We start from the raw sequence: 23389 nt of genomic DNA on the forward strand, positions 1-23389 counted from the left end.
CCTCCATGGATCTTCATATTTTAAGTATGAAGACGTTGAAAGGACGATGATGATGGAGCAGCGGAGCGGCCAGCCACTCTGAGCACCGTCACAGCGACTGAGTCCGAGTCCCAGGCTGAGATGAAGTACTGGTTCAGAGTGTGAGAACCAAGAGCCCGTGGCCCCGGCCCCAGCCCCAGGCAACTTAGCCTCATTGTGTGTATGTGAGAAGGAGCCCACGGTCACAGTGTGTGTGTGAGCGCCTCGGCAGGATTTAACCCTCCGAGCCCTTGCACAGCTGAACAAGCTCACCGCGTTGCCTCTCCCCGTCTCCACCGAGCTCATCCTCCAACTGGGACACATACAAAAACACATACTGTCTCATCTAAAGCTCTCCAGCTGTCGAGCGAAGGCCGAAATCCCTGCTTCCTATATAGTCTTCCAGCTACAGTACACAAAAGAGCAGACAATCTTTAAGTCCGATCTACTGAACAAAAAAAAAAAGATGAGATGAGATGCCCCGGCCACCAAGATCTTCTGGTCATGTATCCCGCCTGATGTGACTGTCATGTATGTTGGTTGTGTACCGTTTGACACGCCACCTCTATGTGCAGCTTCAACACACCCAGTAGTGACATAAGGCCCCCATAATGCCCCCCTATCACCCAGGACAGCAGCATTCCTCAGCCAAACATGACACAAACACTGCTCTGTCCACAAAAAAAGACCTCTGTCATATGCATTCACCACCCCTATCTCTCTGCTCTTAGGTCCTGGTGCATGCCACCACCCTTCCCCTGTCTTTCCTCATTCTGTCACAGACCCCTCACTGTATTCTCCTCATAATGCCAGTCCTCCGCTTGCGCGTTCCATGGACGTTTTAGCCAGGCCTTATGCTCCCCCACTGCCCAGCCGGTTTAAAACAGGCCCATTGTTTGGTTCGCTCACTCACACACACACACTCACAGTGTCTCCTGGTACCCAGTGCACCAAACACACACACACACACACACACACACACACACACACACACACACACACACACACACACAAAAGTGGCACACAAGGCCCATTCTCCACTGGAACGCTGGACAGAGGTTGTGTCACAGTGATAACAGAACAACACTTCTCCACCCCAGCCTCCAAGCCTCTACTACCCCTGCTCGACAGAGCGACAGAGAGAGAGAAATTAAGAAGTCATATTATTCCAAATGTGGAATTTATGAGCGTGAGTGTGCATTCTTGTCCTACTATTGGCATTTCTTGAAAAGATGCAACTGAAAATACATGCTAACACTTTAAACATGGACTTTGAGTCAGCTTTGGGCTTCTATAGGGAGTCTGAAAGTTTGACACGATCTGTTAGACAAAAGATTAGAGCAACAAGTGGAAAAGAAGAACTCTCAGATTGTTAAAGGCAAACATTGTGCTGTGTGTTCAAACTGATGTATGGGTTCATATAGAAAATATCATCCATGCCTGGTGTATAAAATATACTACTGGTATTTTCTTACCAGTAGTGAGGATAATTCATTCACCCCATGCATGCTAGTTTGAGGGTAGGCAGTTTATGACATGTGACGGAGCTTCTGATGATTATGTATGGGTAACAACAAATGTAAAACATCTATTCAGAAAAACCGAAAATATCAACTTTAAAGGAAATATACATTCTGTGTATCTTCAGTGCTTAATTGTGTGAAATATACATGTAAAAAAGTAAATCCAACAGTGCAAAAGGTTAAACTATTTATAAAGAGGAATGAGTCATAGAGTGTTCTCCCTCTGAATCACTGGAAGGAGTCAATATCACTCTTTTCACGATCTCGCCTTTCGCCATTTACCCATTCCTCACCCTGCAACACCTGGACCAATCATACAGCAGTAGCTATGGGGGAAAGAGGCGAGAATAGTGATTGGCTGTGAGCCCGAGGCTGCCTTGTCCAATCATTGCTGACGCTTACACCCTGGGACGCTGAGCAGCAACTCACCTCCCTTCTAGCTGAGCACAGTGCAGCGCGCACAGCCAGTGAGTCATACAGGGTGAGGCACTTTGAGCACCCAGGATCTGACTTGCACTGAGATCGACAAATATATACACATCACATCAAGGCGAAAGCACACTTGAACATCCCGCGTCTGAGGTAGAATGTCGTGAAATAATACAAATATAGAATTATCAACTAAAAATACTAAAATAATATGAAACACTGTTCTAAAATAAGATGATAAAAACAGAAAAAAACAAACCGCATTCATGTGCTGGAACATGGATTTAACCCTCATCTCATTGCCTGGGTTCCATGCAGATCACAGAGCAGTAATCTTTGACATATCTCAATTTTTCTCATATTTTCATGACTTTTTTAGGCAATTTGTTCCTAATGATTCCACGTCCCTGTTTTCCCTGTTTTGCTTTAATTAGTGCTTTTTAAAAAATACACATGTTCTGGGGTCTCAAGAGACCCCAATTACGCCTAAGCAGTTTTTAAAAAAAAATAGAACTATTTATTTAGTCAATGTTTGCCATGAGTCTCAAATGGGAGTATCACACAGTTTTCACAGAGGCGGAGGCACTCTAGCAGTGATTTTAAAGAAGAAAAACTCAGATGTCATTGCCAGATGGAAACTTATCAGAACATTGGAGACATCGCCGTCTACATGTCTACCTGAGACAGATAGATGCCCTGGTCCTGCCACATATGAAAAGGAGGGCTGATACTGTTGCATTGCAAGCCTCAATCTGAGCAGCAATGACCCCCCCTGGGCAAAACTCCATCTGCTGACGTGACTGTCAAATGCTAGGCTGGACAATCTAAAAGGTGTTACCTTTGCTGCTGAAAGCAGAAACTGTTTGCTTCCCCTGTCACATGCCAACATGCCCTGAGCAAAGCATGAGGCTAATTGGGTGCTACAGTGTAACTGCCTGGATTTTGTGTTTGTTTTTTGCTAGTTCCAGTCTCTGTTCAACTGCAGTTAGAGTCGGTTTACATTTCCAGCAATAAGTCAGACTTGCTTCAGTGGGTGTTGGTCGATTCTGTTCATGGACAGAATTTCTGGGTGCAGCCGGGGGGTGGAGGGTGTCAGGTTCAGTGGTCTCAGGATCTCGTTTCTGTTTTTCGCAAATTATGTGGTTTTGCTGGCTTCATTGAGCCATCACCTTTGAGTTCGTTCTTGGCCTGTTTGCAGCCAAGTGTGAAATGGCTGGGATGAGAATTAGAAGCTCCAAGTCTAAGGCCATAGTTCTCAGCTGGAAAAGGGTGGAATGCCCACTCCAGTTCAGAACAAGCAACTGCCCCAAGTGCAGCAGTTTAAGGTATCTTAGTGTTTGTACACGAATGAATGGAGAGTGAAGGAGGAGACTGACAGATAGATAGGTGAAATCTTTGCAGACACTGAGCATATAAGTGAATCTGTCAGTTTAATGGTCAGTGTAAGTTCCTACATTCTCGTATAGTTATGAGCTCTGGGCAGTGACTGTTTATATAACTAATAATGCTTTGAGTAGCAATAAGGTGTGATATTATCATTATTTTGCTATTATATTTGCCTCTTGGAGTAAATTGCAGGGTTTTTGTTGGGGTTTTTTCGTCTTTGTTTGTTTGTCGCATCAGTCCATGTATGTTAAATATGTTGGCAGGATGAGGGTTGAAAAGACTGCTGTAGCAGTCTCTTGCAATGGGGTTAGGTCAGATCCCTTTTTTACATTTGCGAAATTATGCAGCAGGTCAATTTCTATATACGTTTCACAGTAGTTAGATATCGCTCTTTTACTGAGACACAGGGTAAGGGAGAAAAAACAAATAAAAGACTAAAAATGAAGAAGGCCAACTGAGCTTGGCAGAATTTGCTCAGTTTATATCTTCTACATGAATAAAACCAGTGAGATGTTCCACAATCCACTTGAGAAATGCAGCCTGTGTTACATCTCTTAGAATGGCTTAAAAGAAGTAATGGAGGTCAAGAGGACTGAAAAAAAAAACCACCCAGCAAACCCAAGTTCATAGTTCAAATACTCCAATACATCACCTAGAAGTGTTATTTGTGTATGCTGTTGTGCAGTTTCTTACTGGATCTGCCAGGTTGTTTGGAGACAGGCAGGGAGACCTCGGTGAGTGGAAGGATGTAAACCTCGGGGCCATTCTGGGAGGAAGGCGAGGCCAGGGCGGAGAGATCTGCCTGGTACTCCTCTCCCTCTGTGTTTTCAAACTCCTGGCGCAAAGAAACACGCTGGGATTAGTCATCCACTCACAGTCGTCCTTCCACTGAAATAGTGGGAGACAATGGTTCAACTGTGAAGACATTCAAATGCACTGAGGCACTTCCACCTACCCATATACATTAGTCATGTACATTGTAGGGTGCATTGTGTGGGACGCTGTGGGGGAACACATAAATGCATGCCACTATTCAAACCGTATGCACAAAGCCTGTCTTTATTTCCTCCCTCCAGTGTATTTACTTTCTTACACAGCTGAACATCAGAAACATAATTCTTATTTTCAGGTTTTGTTTTGTTTTTTATTCACAGAGAAAGAAACTTTGTTGTTGAGTACATTTTATCTCATAGAGACTTGTTCTAATAGATTTAACTTTGAAAATTACATCAGGATTCGCACTAAAAGGCCTCATGGGAAACAACTGTGTTCTGATAGCTGTGAGATTTAAACTGTGCTATTACATCTGCCACTACAGTGTCTGAATGATCTCAGTTTTTCCTGGTGTTTCCGTCTGCACAGTTTTATGCGACGCAGTCTGTATTGCACACTACACACAAAAAAGCTATTCACACAGTGTACACTGAGCCACTATAGCACATTAGGAGGAAAAGGAAGCGAATATAATCAGCTATAAAAAACAAGCAAACAAACAAAATGCTAATCCCCTCCTCAAAGAGGCAAAACTCATGGAAGATGATGATCCTCTCTTTCCATTTGCTATACACCATATCCCATATCTTCCACTCTGCCACTTATACTTCATCCTAAAAATGGACTCTCTGGTCTGCTGCAGTGTCCTTGCACTTCAGCTGCTGTAGCTTGTCCATGCTCTCTCCCAAAATGTATGTATAAATACTGCTGATATTAAACCAAGAGGCAGATCTCTATGGACTACTTGCCTTTTACTGGCCAGTAGGAACACTTAGCACTTGCAAATGACAAATCCTGCACTGCCGTTTACATGTAGTTGCCTCTCCTCACCTTCTGCTGCATGCATATAGTTTCAAAATATGCACTGTGTTCATTCACCCAATAGGTAGAATTTATTGTTTGGTAATTTACAAACAAGGACCACCATTATTGATACAATTGCTAAAAATACTGAGTGAAAAAAACAACCAAACAACTACAGTAAATAAACAGTAAAGTAGAAAAACTGTAATCTAATATATATAATAGAAAAAATTGGTTTCATCAGGATATGTAAAAATAACTGAATAAAGCAAGAGTCTCACGTGTGTTCCATTAATTTATTGTTCAGAGCTTTTTCTCCAGCAGTTTCAGCCTAACAGCAACCTCTGAAAGGTTAATAACCACTGATGTAAAGAAACAGTAAAGAGAGAGCTGGAAGAAATTAGAAAGGATGATATTAAGCTGCAGGTTGAATATTTGAATGGCTGTGTGTGTGTGTGTGTGTGTGTGTGTGTGTGTGTGTGTGTGTGTTATTCAACATGTGTTATAAAACACTAATATGTACATAGGAATGTGTGTGTGTGTGTGTGTCTTTCTCATTGAGCAGAACCATCTGCCACTCTCCTCAGAGTGAAGTGTGAAAGCGAGCACCTGGCTGTGAGTCAGCATTGCACAGCTCCCCAGAGAGCCTTCAGTTTAGAAAGCACTTAATACCCAGCCTTGCACTACATGCACCAGTAAGAACACTGCGATGAAGAGGAATAATGAAGCTTTTTGGACGGTGCAACAGTGCAGCTCTGCAGTCCCACAACACTGCACACCTTACAAGCGAGTTGTTGAGAGGGACAGACAGGGGGACCGCTTAATCATGATGTGATACCTGGTGTTAACCTAAGAAACAGAGATAAATATTTGAAAACATCTGCGCTCTAAAATCGAAATACATCTCCCTTAACAAGAACTTGGCTTGTCTTCATATGCAATGTCTGTCATGTCCTTGTGCAAGACACTGACTCGTTGGGACGGCTGTTTAGTAGCCCTATTTCCATCCTGAACTCTGATGACATGGTGCTGGAAGACAATATCCCTGCAGGAATCAATAGTTCTATACTGGTTTATCAACCCGGCTGAAAGACGAAGCTTTGCTTTGTCAAGAAAAACAAATCAACTATTGTATGACGGTGTTTTAGCAGCTTAAGCCATCTTTGTGTCGTTAGGGCCAGTGAAAAGTAGACACAGACTGAGGCTTCTGCTGTTCCTGCTGGTTATTAAACTACGTTTTCACATAATGAGGCTGAGGCGATCTGGCATGGGAGAGACAGACTGCCACACACACAAACACACTTATCCACTAATAGGAAAAGTTCTGCAGTTGTTAAAGGTACCTCTCTATGCAGTGCTCATTAGTGACACTGTTGTCCCTGCAGCATGTACCTACTAGAGGCAGTTCCCATTGATTCTCATCACATATAGTACATACACAAGGAACAAGCAGCTCGGCTCTAATCCCCACTCCTGCACTGTCCTCTGCTTTCTACAGCTATCTAATCAACAACAGCAATGTCGAACACAGGTTTCATCCTCCCATTTGAATACTGTAATTGAATTTGCTCAAGTAATTACAAAACAAGACACTGTTGTCCAGTCAGGGCTGTAATGTTTGCATTCCCTAACTAAAAACAGTTACAGACAAATATACATAGACAAAATGAAAACATATTGCAACACTTCTTCCATAAAACAAACAGCATGCTCATAAGAAACTAGTAATGGCAAGAAGCAGGTACGGCAGCGACTCGAGAGTTACTCCTCCTTCTCTCCTTCTTTCCATATGCCCCCTGCCTGTGTCAGTCACTGTTAGCCCTCATCAGCTGCTCAGTTCAGTGCTGATGTTTGACACAGCATGACTGAGTCATGCTGGCAGCCAAAGGCAACACACAGACAATGTGTGCCAGTGTGGAATTGGTAAGTCTTCCACTTTCATACAGTCAGACAATAGTCATTAGCAAGACTAAAACACTTAAGGTGTGCTTTACTGATGCAGAAAGAGAGAGACATTCACGTTAATTAATTAAATCAGTACAGAACCCTTTTTTTTTTGAGGAAAAAGGGAAACAGGAACAATAATTTGTTTACACACATGCCAACATAGATGTAAGGCAAAAACACAGTTTGTATAAATTCTAACAAGCTTGGAAGTCAATAATTGTTAGGACCATTTTTATTCGTCATCACAGTTTTTTTCAGGAAAAATTCAGTTCAATTCAGTGGTATTATATAGCACCATATCACAACAGTTGCCTCAAGGGGCTTTACATTGTAAGGCAAAGACCCTACAATAATGCAGAGAATACAGGCTTCTTAAAGGACATTCAAAGCTATCCTTTAGGCACTGGCTGCCTTGTGTTCCATGATGGGTAGCGTTCCACTGGCTGTTTTTCTACCCAGGTATGCTTTTACTGCATGGGTAGTACGTAACTGACATGCTGAAAAACAAAGCTGCTGTCAATCAAATGCTTTCTAGACAGCATTGCATGCTGAATCAAAATCTTTGTGTTCGGAATTGCATCAATTTTGATAAGATCCCGCAAACCCCTGGCTGAAGAGTCTCCACCAAGTTTTACTGATGGCTGTACACAATCAGTGTTGTACCTTTCTCCTGACCCTCTTCATATATACTGACAGTGATGTGAACCAAAATTTCAAGTTTGGATTCATTAGTCCATCAACCTGTTGCCACAGATTTTCAGCCTAGTTCTTTTGTCATTTGGCTTATCTAAGCATTTTCTTCATGTTTCCCTTCCTTTAGAATGGATTCCATGTGTGTCCATGTGTGTGTGGATACTAGCAGTGTGTTATTTTAACTGCATAAAATCTAACAAACTTCAGCAGATATAAAAGCAAGTTTCCTTTTTTTTTTCCACTTTCTTTCTTTTTTTTGTTACTCGGCTAACTCGCAGATCATCATATTCCCTGGACATCTACTGACTCCATAGAGTTTGTGTTACTCTCACTACGTCCAGTTGGGGGCAGCAGGGAGCTCACCTTGAAGCCAATGTCTCCCTTCTTGCAGCAGAGGCAAGCCAGCATGAGGAAGACGAAGGTGAAGAGGCCAGAAAAGGAGACAGCTACTACTGCCAGAGATGAAGGCCAAGACAGCTCGCTCAGTGGAGCCCCATCTGCAACATCAGAAGATAAAGCGAGTGTTAAAAGCATGGAACCAGAAATCAGATGGTAAACTGTAGTCATACAGGAAATTAAAACCAAAGTGCAGATAGAGGTGATTTGTGAATGTTTATGGGCAAGCCTGATGAAAGAAGCATGACTCCTCATTAGCATTTCTTCTTCAGTTTCATATTCATCTCCATAGACTGTGTAGAAAGTAGGCTGCCGTAGATTAATTACAGTGGTTACGATGTACTCTGAGTCATAGAAGCTGAAAGTTTTAAACCGCCCACCAAAACAATTGCTGCTAAATAAATGAATAAAGCGGCAGCAGAGTAGGAGTAATGGCTCATTCTATTTCAGTGTAAAAAACGATGATGAAAATGCTGACTGTGTACTTTTAATGCACTTTGCGACTTCTTCAATACCGCCCAAGCTGCTCTCAAAGGAGTCTTTGGAACTAAAGTACAACTAAAAATTAATTAGTTGTAGGTAATTGATTTCCATTAAACCACAGCAAAATGTTTTCTTTTGGTTTGTATGTGGCCACAATCTGCTGTGTTGTTCCTGTATGCATATATGCAGCACACATGTGTTAGTTTGTCTTTCAGCCTGTAGTAACTTAGAAAAGGCCAGAGGGGCCAGATGTCAGAGTTTGGCGCATCTACATAAGCTGATTTACAGCGTTAAACCTGCTGCCAGCACAGATGGAAGAGACAAAGGAAGAAGGAGAGACAGAGGAAGAGAGACAGAGAGTCTGTGAAAGAAGGCTTGGAACAGATGCAAACATGCAGGCATGAATTAGCAGTATTCTTTCCACATAGCTCAAGACATTTATTCAATCATTTTTTACTTTCTTCTTCTTTTTTAAAAATCTTTCTTCATGACATCTACACAGACACACAGCAACAAAACTTTATACACCTTCAGTTCAAACTACTGATCAGAGGACAAAACATGCCGATATTATACTGTGTTGTACATATATGTTATTTCCTCTGTCCATAATTATGATAATCTCCAATTTCTTAAAGAGCACCTTGCTGGCATTTTCTTAACTAGAGATTTTCTGTATTAAAGAGCAATTCTCAGATTTTGGTGATAACCTTCAGGTTTACTGTAATGATAAGATTTTTATTCCTTGCAATAGATGAATAAATGTCTTTCAGACTCTGTCTCTCCTGTCTGAAATGCAAGAACTGCATTAGAAAGTTTTATTAAACTGACCGTGGTGACATCATTATGATGTGACTCAGAATAACGTTTTCAAATAGTGAATTTCCTATTGAGGCTGAAAAAACTTAACTTATCATAAAAATATAAATTATATAAGCACACAACCTAAATTAAGGATTATAGTTAGATTATATATATTATATATTCAGTAAAAGATTAGATGTTGTAGTCACTGATAATGCATTGCTTTAAATGGCTTTATAGTTTTATCTACAGTAGTTTATCTACAGTAACCCTGTAGCTTTTCTTTATATGTAAATCATGAATTCATCAGCCGGTTCAAGAAAAGGAGCAGAACTGTATTTAACTGTATTCAATCCATTTTCCTTTATTACTTTACAACTGTGATGTTAACACACAAAAGCATACTCCAGTGCTGACTGGGATAGCTGTGGTCTGTGATTCTTGTGCCTGGGTTTTTAACAGCTCCATGACTAAGACCCAGCAGTCCAGACCCATTCGGCTGCAGGGAGCATCCTCTTCCGGCCCTGACAGCTTTTGCAACCCAAACAGAACTACTCCAACCAAAGCTTAACCCTGAGGTCATGGCTAAAAAGCCCTGTATACCCTCCATTTACATATACATGGAAGTGGACAGTGCAAACAGGCAGGGTTCCTATGTGAAGCCTGCTTTGAGAATTGCAGTGCATGAGTGTATATGTGTGGGCACTGACCCGCCAACACATCACCATGGTAACGTCCTGATGGCCAACACATATTAGTTGATTGGCTTTTACAGTGCGGTAAACCTCATGCCCCTTCCTTTTTGCTGATGCCTTGCCCGCTGAGAGAGGGTGTGTGTGTCTGTGTGTCTCACTATGTGAGAGCTTGTGAAGTGGAAAAGAAGGTGATTATGAAACTAAACAAAGCAGCGTCCTTTCTAGATCCACCACATACCACAACACACAGCCTGTGAGGGGGCTGATAGGGAAATAGGGGATGATCCTTAAAATGCCATCTTTTCAAGCCTTCTAATGTTCTAAGTATCAAGAAGCAAACCATAAAAGTAAATGAAATATGCAATCTTTCCCTCTGTAACACAATATTAAACATTTCACCTCTGTTATTCTCACATTTATGGCAGAATTTGTATCTGCTCAACAGTTACTCCAAAGAATTACACTGTATACTAAAACATATGTACATGCACTGATTCATTACTCAATCCCTTTGCACAGAATTTTCTGCTGTCTCCTCATTACAAAACAACAAACACAACCCATTATATCAAATAGGAATAAAATGTTGGGTGCTTTAGAATGCAAGAAAAATGCAATAAAATATTCTAAAAGCAACATGAAAATGTCAAGTGGTATTAAAAAGAATAAGAGTTAGCATTTTGCGTTAAGTTACTGCTGCACAATTTAGGTGCCGGCAGGGCTGGATTGATGGATGAATGTGGGGAAGGAGGAGGGAGTGGGGAGGAACCATGCTGTGCAGATGGTGCCAGAAACAGCAATGATACATGCTGAATCAGAGGGCACGGTGACTCAGAGCCCACTGAAGGACACAACATAAAACAGACATACACATGTTGTCACTTCTAAAGGAGACTATTAGTTGCCTGTCATCGTGTACAAGCCCAGGAGCTGATCAATTGGTCCTGTTTCTGCTTGCTACCAATAAACAGTTGGTTACAGTCCCCAGTCCCACAGCACAGTCCCACAATATATATATATATATATATATATATATATATATATATATATATATATATATATATATATATATATATTTAGTTCACTAGAGCTGATGTCACTGACAACTGTTACTAACTAACTAATTTTGCAGCTTCAGAGAAGCTAAATGCCAGCTTCATACACAGCTTTGAGACAGGAGATTTCTTTTCCTTTCACAGTTGCAACTGGGACTTCTGTTTGCAAAAATAAGGTTCGCATGTATACTGAATTCCAACAGTTCTCTCCTTACTAGATACTGGGATGCAGTATCTAGTATTCACTAATGATGCACAAGGCAATCAGAATGAAGATCAGCATTTCTATGGATATACAAATCCTAAACTCTTTTATGCAGGCTCCTCCTTTGAAGCCTTGAGTTTGGAAATGTGGGTTCTGCAATCCGAATGCCAAATGAAAGGCACTGCATGGTTCTGTACAGTATGTAGCAACATGTCAGCCTGGCTCTACAGTGTGCCCTACTTTATGAGCAGTTATACTCTAAAAAAATTACTCTACTAAAATTTGGAAAAAATGAATATTATGTTGTTTTAAATAAGACTTGGAACTAGTGGTCAAGCCATTGGACTCATGAGATACTAAATCACAATACTAGATTTATTTTTGCAACCAGAGCTAGAGGCTACATCCATCTTTTATGTACAGTCTATGTACATAAAACTAGTGAGACAGTACTAGCGAGACCAATAAAATATCCAGGAAGTCCAAGGTTTACTGAATGGTGAGCTATATACTACTGGAGGTTTTTACACAGCAATTCCTCAAATAAATATTGTTGTTTGTTTATTTGTTTGTTTTCAAGAAATTCTGCTGTATGCCTGAAACTCTGGTCTGGGTTCAGGGCAAACAATCGACCAACTAATTGGAGGATCAAGTTTCTGTAAGTCACTGTAACATTTTAGTAAAAACAAATAAATAAAACAACAAATAAACATAAATAAAAAACTACTACCCTTTCTATAAGCTTTGGGAATCAATTTAAGGAAAATTCCAAATACTGACAGTAGAGCTAAGTTTTTTCACAATGTCAAACCACCTTTACTTTGAACAATGGAGTGCAAGTACCTAGTTGCTAACTTACAAGTATGTATAAGTGCATGATTGGCAAGGTGGAGATTTTAGGACACACACAGAGTTTGGGGAATCCCCAAATGCAAGTGGTGTCTGTACTTCTTTGCATATCCCTTCACCACCAGGACTCTGCCAAAGAGGAGTTTCAAAATGGGTCAGTAAATAGGGGACTGCAGAATCCATATCTGCTCCCTTTTTAGCTTCCTGGGACTCTTCCCAGTTGGGAATCTAAGTCATATTCTAGGATACTTTTCAATATTTAGCCAAAATTAAGGCATTTGGATCATTATTAAGCCTTCCTTCTTTACAAGAAAGTCAAATATGGTCACCCAGAAGAAAATCCGAGGTATAAATATAAATATGAAAGTGCAATATTTGAAAAGCCGTCTCACTTCCTCTTGGAGGAATCGCGAACTGAGCGACAACTCGTGGTTCTTCATAAATATTAGAAAAGCACACATTAGTTCGCCAGCTGCACAGCGAAATGAAAATAAAGCACTTAAATCCATGCTCATACCCACTTTATTAAAAAGCTGTCTTTAGGACTGAAGAGAGATGAGAAATGTCCTGAAACACAGGAGGGGGAGTGATGGAGCCACCATGCCACCCCCACAATTCAGACTGATGATGGCAAGGATGCAGTAGGATAAAGGGGGGGATAAAGAAAAAAACAATGTAGTGGCATAACGAGACAGAATGAATGAAGCCATCTGCATTGCTTTGCACTTCCCAATAGTGGGAAACCTTCAGTGTTTCTTCTGGCTTGTGCTGTGAGATGATGGTCAAACAATCTAATACTAGGTTTAGGATTGATGTGCACATGTCACATCGCAGTGGCTAAAGAAAATCTGCTGAGTCTTTCACGATCATAGAGCTGACAATGCAGGTTTAAAACTAAATAATGGCCATGAAATGCAAACAGCAGACTGGCTATATCAGAAACAGTTGACTGCTCAAAGTGTCAGTGCAGGAATAAGGTCTACCAATAGTAATGAAAGCAAGATGAACCATCTTACTGTCTGACCGTGCTCCATGAAATACCGCGGGCAATGATACCAAGTAATAAAGAGTGAGCAAGAAAAATAGACATGTAGAAAGCTCAAGGCCCACAGCATGAAGTAAAGAGAAAAGCTAAGCTCAGCATATGTACATGTGGCTGTGTGTGTGTGTGTTCATGCATGTATACAAAGGATGAGGATACGATGTGTTAAGCACAACCACTGAGCTTTTAACAGTATATCATAAATAAACCAATAAGGTAGAGCCTTGTGTTGCTGTGCAGCTCATACGGCCCACTTCACCAGCTAAAAAACATCTACTGCTGCCTAAATGCAACTCTGGGTAACTACACGGTGCTCGTGTTCATCATGCATTAAAAAAAAAATCTGTTCCAAATCGACAGAAACGGGACACACAGGGGACAAACGAGGTATTTTATTCAGGACAGAGTGAGAATATTAAGATCTCCCTCCCACACTCATATGAAGGCCAGAGCTGAGCCATGTGTTCATATTCGCATGCAGACATAAGAACTTGCACCCACGCAGAAAATCCAGTGAAGGTGGCGCACTAAGCTCCATAAAATAACATTGGACTAATGAGGTCCATGAGGAGGAGCACTAACACACAAACAATATTGCGGGCTTCGCCCTCTGCGAGATGCCGTGTCTCCTCGCTGTGCACCTCTGTTTAGCGCTTTGCTTCAGTCTCTCGCTGGTCTCTCTGGTAGCTCTCACTTTTATTTATTTATTTATTTTACCAAGGGGCCTGCAGGGTGGGCAGCGTGCCAGACTACACACCACTGCAATCAAACCGTCTCCAGAAAGAGCGGGGTGAGATACAGTTTCAGCTGCAATTAGTATTCAATAGATCGGGCATGTTTTAATTTAAATAAATAGTGTGTTAAGTCTGTGTGTGGTCAGTGGCCAAGCACTGCGTTTTGTGAGTGTTAGGAAGGCCCTAAGCACAGCATGTGACAGCCATTCCTTCTATACAGAAGCTTATATTAAGAAATAATATTTGCAACTTCGTTTGATATTAAAGAGAACATTTAAATGATCTTGGAAGACAATGAAATATTTTACAGAGGAACATTTCTAAAAGGTAAGAACGACTAAGTTGATATTAGTATGCTTTGAAAATAATGCAGCAAGTCCTAGACTGTGGCAGTAAGTGTCACCACTTATGCAAGAGTAGACTAGTTTCTTCCAGTTTTACACCCTTAATGCACTTCTACTGTCGCTCAATTCTACGGAGAGGAAACGATGAAAATCTGTGAAAGAGACACACACAGGACAGGAGAGCAGAAAACAGTCCAAATTTACATTTAGGACAATGCTGGAGGGCCAAACAAGCATCTCCATCTGCCCTGCCTGGGCGGTACCAAGTGGCATCCAATAATACCATTCGCTTTCACACATAAATCGCATAGCGGAGAGAAGGAAAAATGCACACGAGGCATCTGCATTTGCAAGCAGTGACAGGCAAATCACCAATCAAATCATTTTAATTGCAATAGCTGAAAAATTCCAGTTTCAGGTGATTAACAGAGAGCTGCCTTTGTGAATATATGATCATTCTGCGCTGCTTTTCTTCAAGTTAATGTCAAGATTTAATGTGAGGACCAACTTGAGACTTCTTATGTGGGGATGCAAAGTTGCTGGACTTAGTTCCTGCTTTTTCATCTAGTGGGATGTAGCAGTTTGACACAGACTGACTTCTCAAGGGAAAACCAAACGACAAGTTGAGAGAGATAAAAATGCTCTGAAGAAACAAGAAAAGTTAAATCAGAAAGTTAGAGGATCGCAAGACTGTAATGACACAGGGATGAACACAGGAACATACAGAGGAGAAAGCAACAAATACACATGTGCACAGATGTCAGACTAAGGAAGGGTTGGGAGCAGAGGGAACAGAATGACATGATTAATGGCAGGATATGGTATCCTCCACCATCTTACATCCTCTTTGCTGTTCTGTAGTCGCACTGTCTGTGCATGACTGCAGATAGTAGAGGGATGAGCTGGCCTGCAGAGAGCCATGATAACTGTCATTAACTGGGAGTGAGAGCCCAGGAGGACCACTATGGATCTGCATTATAGGCCTGCCATGTCCATCCGCCTACAGCCCAGGCAAGGGCACACTACTGTAAAAAAGGGTTTGAATATCAGCTCTGCTTATAACGGATAGATCTTTTAAGACACACTAATTACAAGACCAGGGCAGTGAATGAAAAAGTGTTAGCTGCAACATTTAACATTAATAATTCATTTATTTGAGCCATTATTATGATTTACGTACAGACCATTGCAGAGGGGACTAGCAGCCTCTGCTGGCCTTTACCCTGCACTTTATAATGTGTGCTGATGGCTGAGATTTTGAAGGAAAACTGCTAATTTTGGGTAATTATTATGCAGCACGATAGAATCAAAGCTGATGTTCTTCACAAATAGAACAAAAGCTGTTCACAGTTTATCATTAACTGGCAAACAGAGAGCTGCGTGAATGAATGGGATGAAAATATGTTTATCCTCTCGAGTCCGCTAGAGTGGGAAACAGAGGATTGTGTGATGCATGTGTTACCACTCAGCCATATATTCAAGTACGGAGATTTTATTGAGGTAAATGGACAGAGAGTATGATGAAGTAACCACACGAACCCCTCTATGACATGTATATATACAAGCCTATTTTTGTGCTTAGTGATACAAACTGTAATAGTTCTTCCTGTTAGCCAGAGGAAGAGAATATAAAAGATACTTAATTTCTACACAACTCATATTTCATTTAAGCTCTAACAGCTCTGGACTCAACAAAGTGGCCAGGTTATGTTTTCCTATTGGCTTAGCATTGATAAATATATAGGTGTAATCATCTAGTTCAATTGTGGATATGATCTGACCATTTCTATTTCACTGCTCTCTACGCTATTACAACTGGAACGAAGAATTGATGTAAACAGGAGTCAGTGCCTTTTAAAAACATTAAACTAACATCACTATTGCTTTACACACAAAAGAAGATGCATCAGAAAGAAAATTATTGTATGTCCTCTATGCAAAAGCTGTCAAACAAAACCTAAGAGGATCATTCCTCTACACCAAGTAACAATACTATTTAAATTACATTTTTCTTTATTAATACAGAGAATACAATGCAGTTTTTCCTAAACTCTAGTAAAAAAAATGGCAGAATTAGAGTCACACAACTTTTACAGCTACTGAATTGTATAAATTGTCATCAGTGACAGAGCTGTCTGCATGCAGACCTGACAGAGCGCAACTCTGCACTCACATGACACCACACTTGTATACTTAGGCATTAGGCTGATAAACACAAATTTAATGCATGTGCAAACCATATGCACTTTACATGACAGAGTCAGCCAGAGTCTTGTGATGCATACCACAGCAGCGAATGCCCAATAGTTTTTGACTGTGTGCAAATGTAAAAGCTGAAATGCAAATATTCCCGTACAAAACAATTTAATGTGAATTAAGCTGGTCCGTGTTTGTCTGCTTCTGTTAAACATGTGCCTATTCTGACCCAAATGCAGTGAACACACTAGCACACAATGAGCACACTTTCCACCCAAATTCCAGCAGCAGCTGTTTAGTTATCGTCTTATAATAACACAATTCTAAAAACTGACTACACATCAACCTTGTTTTTGAACTAGCGCTATTCATTTGTTATGTGAGATGTTGCTAAATTGCCACCAGTGCAATCTGACATTTACAGTGCACAGAAAAATTTAACACTGTATTTCCTCCCTAAACAACTACACACAGAGCTTTAAACAACTGTGGCACACCACATCATCACACAGAGAGCACACAGAGGAGACATAGATGGTTTCCCTTCAGTGCTGAAATCCACTTCATTCTTATTCTAGTTCCCCCAGAGGAAGACTTATGCAACCAAAGTGCTTGGTGTTACACATGAAGAGATGAATAATCAAATAGTCCGCGGTGACTGGCTTGTACTGACCCAGTCAGTGGGAGGAGCTTCGAGAGCAAACACAGAAACCATTTTTAAAATCTCTTCCCTTCAGCATCACCGACGCCTTAGCCTGCAGCAGTGTGTCCATGTGTATGCGGGGTCACGTGAAAGCTTTCCTCAATGTGAAACATGCATGGAACATGTGTACACCAAGACACTATTTATAACATGTACACTCGATGCCACGGCCACCTCCAGGCATTAGAGGTGAGTGCTGAAAGACAGCCTCCCACAGTGCTGCATTGTCAGCTTGTTGGTGTATCAGTGCTTCCTTCCATATCAATCCATTGTCTGTTTGCAGTGACAGTGATGCGCTGCAGATTTAGTCTGTATGAAGTATGCAGCCAGGTCTAAACGTTAACGCGCACGTACATCTGCTACCGCTCCTGATGGGAGCGCTCTCCTTGGTGCTGAAGCAATAGTAGGCCAGGTGTTGGCTGCAGTTGTTGGTGCAGAATGCTACACTCTACTGAGTGCAGCCGGGTGCTACTTTACCCCTGGCTGCACTCAGACCGAACCCCAACCCAGTCATGTGAAGGCTGATGAATTCAAACCTGCTACGGTGTGTCTGTCTTGGCTGATGGCTTATATAATGCCAGCCAATGTGACAGTTGACTTGGCCTCATGGTTGTTTTCATGTCTGGATGTGTGTTTTTGAACATGTGTCACTGTTTGCGTGAAAGTCTGCAGAGGTAGAGCACACCGTGTTCTTATACAGCCCGGGGCATGTGGACAAAATGCAGCTGTGGAGGTTGGCTTGAGGGGTGCTGCAGTTCAAACGCTGCCTGAATTTTAGCTTTGATGTCAAATCAACCAAGTGTTTGTGTGAGTGAGGGTGTGCTGAATTTGTGTGTGCATGCACAGTTGATTACACTGTTAAAATGGTCAGTTTGAAAAGCTCCAAATGGTGGAATGATGGAGAATCTGACATTTACATCCTCCCAGTAGTTTGTATGTGTGGCTATCGTTTCATTTCACTGCCCCATTCCCTCAAATTAGTGGATCGAAAAATGAGAGTGTGTTTAATTAATCTGCAAACAGCATATTCAGCGACTACAGCTAATTCCTCTCTGAGTATGTCCCTCCCCTTTAAGGGTCTCTAGCATTTTTCCGTCCTTAGCAGTGGCTGCAGAAATGATTGGTTCCTTCTAAAACACACCCCCTCCATCTCCTAGGCAACATTGATTCTCAGTCCAATTACTAGAAAGGAATCGGATCGGTGGTGAGGGCCTCCTCTCATGAGAAATATAGATCATTTTGACAGGAGTGACAGTCCAGACCCCATACTTAATTCCAGCGATATACAAGCCACATTCACAGTCCCACTCATACCCCACCCTTTCCACCTCATATAAGCTGAAATCTTCATATATGTAAAGCTGTAAGAGAGGCTCTCCCACTTCAAGCTGATGAAAGAAAATATGTTTCACTGAATAATCCTGATGGAATGTTTTACAACCCTGTGTTCTCCAGTAGGGAAAAAATGCAAATGCAACAATATCACAGATGGCCCACAAGAGCTTCAGCAGGCATTTTACACATAATTTAATTGGGAGCTATTTATCATTTTTCCAAATTAAAAGAACTCTTTTGGTTTGTTTGTATCATATTGCACTAAACATTCCCAGGGATGGCCAGATCAGCACCCACCACTTATTTTTCAAGTATATGAAGGCAGAAATTTCTTCATGTAATATTTTACAACTTTGCAAATGCAAAAAGAAAGACATATAATCACATATAACCTAATTTTAAATGGAAGCCCCCTTTTTGTGCTACATTTGGACTTAAGGACAAGAGAGCTTAGAGACACCAAATAAGACATGGAGAGAGTCACAGGAAGATAGAAGAGGGTGGAATAATTGGACAGAAACGGATCAGGGATCACTGAGAGTGTCCAGAGTGGGGAGGACAGATAGAGCCTGAAACTTGAGAGCCACTGTGCTCAGTGCTGTCATTTGTATGCTCAGCACACTGCACCCAGTGCAGGGACTCTCTTAGTCCTGTTTACATTTGTACACAGTTATTTATTCTGCTCTAATTCAAGCCCTGCCATCCTGTGTGAGGGCTTGTCTTTCTGCTCAGTTGTCACAAAACACTGCAGCAGCACACGGGCTCACCTTTGCCAAGATCCTGTCACTTGACATGCTGGGGACGATTAAATGCTGCATCCAAATGAGGACCAAAAACTGCAACCTCAAACAGCAGAACCATGCATAGCTGTAATGTATTAGTCAGCCTACAGGCGCACACCCTGATCACAGCACAGACATACTAGTACATGCATGCACACAACAACTGCAGGGATGTATGTGTAGGTAGGATTATGCAGGTTCAGTGCAGGTATAACTTTTAACCCTCTTTTCACCAAGCTATGATATGGCCTGACAGTGAAAAAAACCACCTATATATAGACTGTAAGGGTTTAGGATCATTGTGTTTTTTCACGACATACACTGGTATATTATTGATGCTACTGTTGGTTAAGAAAGAAAATGTATGTACATATGATATATGGCATATTACCAACAGTGATCACTCAACCAAATCATAAAAAGCACATAAATAACGAGCAGCTCTCCAGCGAACGGATAAACATTCTTATTAGAAATAGGAAATCCTTCCGTTTGACCCTTACCTGTGTCGAAGTGAGAACTGAAGGCAAAACTGGGATTGAAAAAAGCCGAAGACATGACAATTACATGTAGAGCAAAGACCATCCTCCTCGTCGCTTTTCAGAAGACAGCAAATGCCTAACCGAAAACAAGGGTCAAAAAATAAATTCCTGACTCAGGTGCGTGTGTAATTTAAGAAGCCTAACCTCTAACGGAAGCAATAATGCGCAGCATTTTATTCCAGCACACCTCATAGAGAGCCCCCCGAAAATCCTGCTTCACCTTCAGCTCGAGCAGACCTGGAGACAGATGTTGACAGTCGTTTCCATTTGAACACATCTGTGTGTTGACTTTTTGAACACTAAAATCATGAATCATGCCACGCGCTTTCTTTCTTTCGGCTATCTTTTGACAGAATCAGTTCATCTACTCGGTCACCGAGTGAAAGCCTTCTGTTATTTACACCGATTTTATACACTCTAAAATCTGGATTGTTCCAAAAAATTTGGAAATATCCCATGTGTGTTTCTTTCAGAATAAAAACCTTCTAAACGCCCTGCCTTGTACTACATGTAACATGCCAGTTAATGGCAAAACAGTTGATTTGGGTTTAAAAAGATGCGACGGTAAGCAACGCGCATTTGGGATTCAGCTTCGGTAAAGAAAGACTGAGCGACATCTTGCACCACTGTCAAGTGACCAGGTTTGTAGAACTACTTCCGTTTAAGACTTTCACAATAAGAAGTCAATCACATAGTTTCTCCAAGAGACCCATTTTTATAATTATTTTAATGACGGAATTAGCTTGACTTCCGTAATGACCAAGGGTTCTCTGACGCACTTGACAAAATCGTTTCTTAAATTAAAAAAAATGCTGGTAGAGCAAGCGCGCGACCGTTCGTGCACTGGGTCATGATCAACCTTAAATGAAAACGTTTTAGCCTAATTTGAAGTCATTTGCATTACCTTACTGTCTGCCTTCGAAACAAGACATGCCCAGGAGGAGGCAAAGAAAGGACGCCCAACAGCCTCCATACACTCCATAGAAGGTATTGCTTGGTCTATCATGGTTTCATGATTAGGTCCTGTCACTGTTAAAATGCGCTGGGAATTGAAGTCACATGTTAATTATTTTTGCACAGAATGGTAAAAGGCTGGTTTTACTGTGGCCAAAAGCAGAATTAATTTGTAAAATAAAAGTCTTTTATCCCCCTTCTTCCTTATTTATTTATTGCATATTTGTTTTTGTTTAAATGTTTCAGATCATCAACCACATTTTAATATTAGATAAAGATAATGCAAGAAAATACAAAATTCTATTTTAAGTGATGATTTCATTTATTAGGGGGGGGGAGTATCTAAACCTGCCTGACCCTATGTGTGCAAGGAACTGCCCCTAAACCTAATAACTGGTTGTGCTGCCCCATACTTAATTCCAGCTATATACACGCCGCATGCACAGCCTCATTCTCTCTCTCACCACTAGATGGCAAAGAGCAATCTTCACAATATGTTGAAGAGATTTATGATTATTTATTCCAATTGTTAGTTGGTTTTAAAGCAGAGTGACACTGTAAGAAACTTTTTTAATTATCAAAAGCATCAAAATAAAAACATACAACTTGTTAATAAATATAAATGTTAGTTAAAGCGCTTGATGCTCCTGCACCTCCTGAAGCTCCATTGTTCCACTGAAGGAAAAAGCACCCCAGACCATTATGGTGCCCCCTCCACTGTGTCGCGTAGAAAACATCTCAGGTGGGATCTGCTTCTCATGCCAGTAACGTTGGAAACCATCAGGACCATCAACGTTAAATTTTTTTTCTCTTCAGAGAATAAAACTTTCTTCCATCTTTCAATGTCCCATGTTTGGTGCTCTCTTGCAAAGTCCAAACGGTCAGTTCTGTGATGTTCAAGGAGACGAGGACATTGAAGACGTTTTTTGTTTTGGAAGCCCTTCAGTCTCAGATGCCGTCTGATGGTTATGGGGGGGCAGTCGGCACCAGTAACGGCCTTAATCGTCCAGTGTCTTGACGGACAGCCAATTGTATCCTCCAGCTCAGTGCTAGGTGGGATTATTTGGGGTTTTCCCCTTGACGTCTTTGTTCCAAAACCCTCAGGATCATTTAAGAAATTTCAAATGACTGTCTTACTGCGTCCCACCTCAGCAGTGATGGCATGCTGCAAGAGACCCTGCAGTTCAACAACCTGACCACGTTCAAAAAGGGAAAATATTTTGGCCTTTGCCATCAGAACGTCATGACAGTGTGACAACCTGACAGAAAATGACAATGAATCCACATTTTTGCACAGATTAGGCCTTTTAAAGGCATGTGGTCCTAAACTTTCTGTAAAACAGCCTCTTTTAGTTTAAGCGTTGTTTTCAAGAAATTGCATGTTCAAAAAATGTTTTGTCGCACTCCCATTTATTCTTGTTGGATGTTGAAGCTGGAAACCTTGTTAAGATCCAGGCAAAATATGATTTTTTGCCATCTTTCAAGTGATCTTTTGATCGGGACTGTATATTAAAAAATATAAATGTTTTGAGTGCGTTTATCTGCAGATGCTTAGTTAAAGTGCATAGAAACTGATTTGGAACCGTTTATACAATATCATTTGTCTTAAAAATTTGTATTATTTAATTTCAAGTTTAGTTTTTTGTTTTTTTATGAAAAGATGTTTGTATTCAATCTCCTCCCATTGCTAACTGGTTTACTGAAGTTAATATATGAAGTAAAAACATTACAATCTGACCTTAATATGGCCTAGTTTTACATCAAATCTGATTGTGTCTGAAGTATTTTATTGGTCTCGAAGCAATCATACTGCTACTGTATAATTTTAGAGTACTACTAATAATATCAGTAATGATTTTTAAAAAGAACTGATGCTTTTGGGAAAAAAAAATCTGTGTAGTTTGGAATTTTCATAGTTTTTCCTTTTCGTGTTTAAAAGTAAAAAAATTCTGCTGCACCAGATTTTCTAGATGTTATTATTATTATTTTTATCATTATTATAGATTTTTCAGATTATTGTCTACATCACTTACTGTTACTTCAGACCTCATTTCTGGTTTCTGAACACCTTCTATTAATTTTCAGGCTCCAGCCTCCCTCCTCCTGTCCTGACGGTCTTCCCTCCATCCAGTGCTGAGCTTCAGGCCAGTGAAGAGATTCAGTTATATTTAGTAAAGAGCACACACAGGAGAATTTAATTTAATCATTTTTGAAATATGCAAGTAGTCTTATTCTTATAATCAATATATTAATACATAAATAAAATTCTGAAAATGCATGCTTTATCATATTTGTCTACTAGGTGGCAGCATTTGATAATTCTAAGTATACATAGGCACACATGTTATTGGTTTAAACTGCTGGTTGTGCAGCAGCTTGCAAATCTTCACACTTAGTGAAGCATCACCTCTCTACTCCTCCACCTCTTCCTGCCCAGGATGCACCTGTGGGTCTCATCCTCTCACTTAGAATACATG

At 40.8% G+C, this 23389-nt stretch overlaps 1 protein-coding gene and 1 long non-coding RNA gene across 4 annotated transcripts in view; one reads left to right on the top strand and one right to left on the bottom strand.

Moving 5' to 3' along the window:
• Positions 1-20600, bottom strand: part of LOC146388477 (serine/threonine-protein kinase LMTK1-like) — a 29877-nt gene extending 9277 nt beyond the window's left edge. The window contains exons 1-4 of one of the 3 annotated variants that reach the window (XM_084925814.1): positions 20146-20600; positions 19920-19948; positions 8157-8290; positions 4050-4191 (exon numbers count right to left, since the gene is read on the bottom strand). In XM_084925814.1, coding sequence (XP_084781940.1) covers positions 4050-4191; positions 8157-8290; positions 19920-19948; positions 20146-20150 — 310 coding nt within the window. In that variant the 5' untranslated portion in view covers positions 20151-20600. Of the gene's footprint in view, position 1; positions 1110-4049; positions 4192-8156; positions 8291-19919; positions 20035-20145 lie in introns of those variants that run through there. The other 2 variants (XM_084925813.1, XM_084925815.1) reach the window with 2 other exon arrangements.
• LOC146388478 (uncharacterized) lies at positions 1091-9451 on the top strand. Its single transcript, XR_014800046.1, has 2 exons — positions 1091-1207; positions 8072-9451. It is a non-coding gene; the product is annotated as an uncharacterized LOC146388478 (long non-coding RNA).
• Positions 20601-23389: the final 2789 nt, after the last annotated feature.

Source organism: Perissodus microlepis, chromosome 4 (genome assembly GCF_051167445.1).
Source record: "Perissodus microlepis isolate ML-2025 ecotype Zambia chromosome 4, ASM5116744v1, whole genome shotgun sequence".
In the NCBI taxonomy this organism is placed as follows: Eukaryota; Metazoa; Chordata; class Actinopteri; order Cichliformes; family Cichlidae; genus Perissodus; species Perissodus microlepis.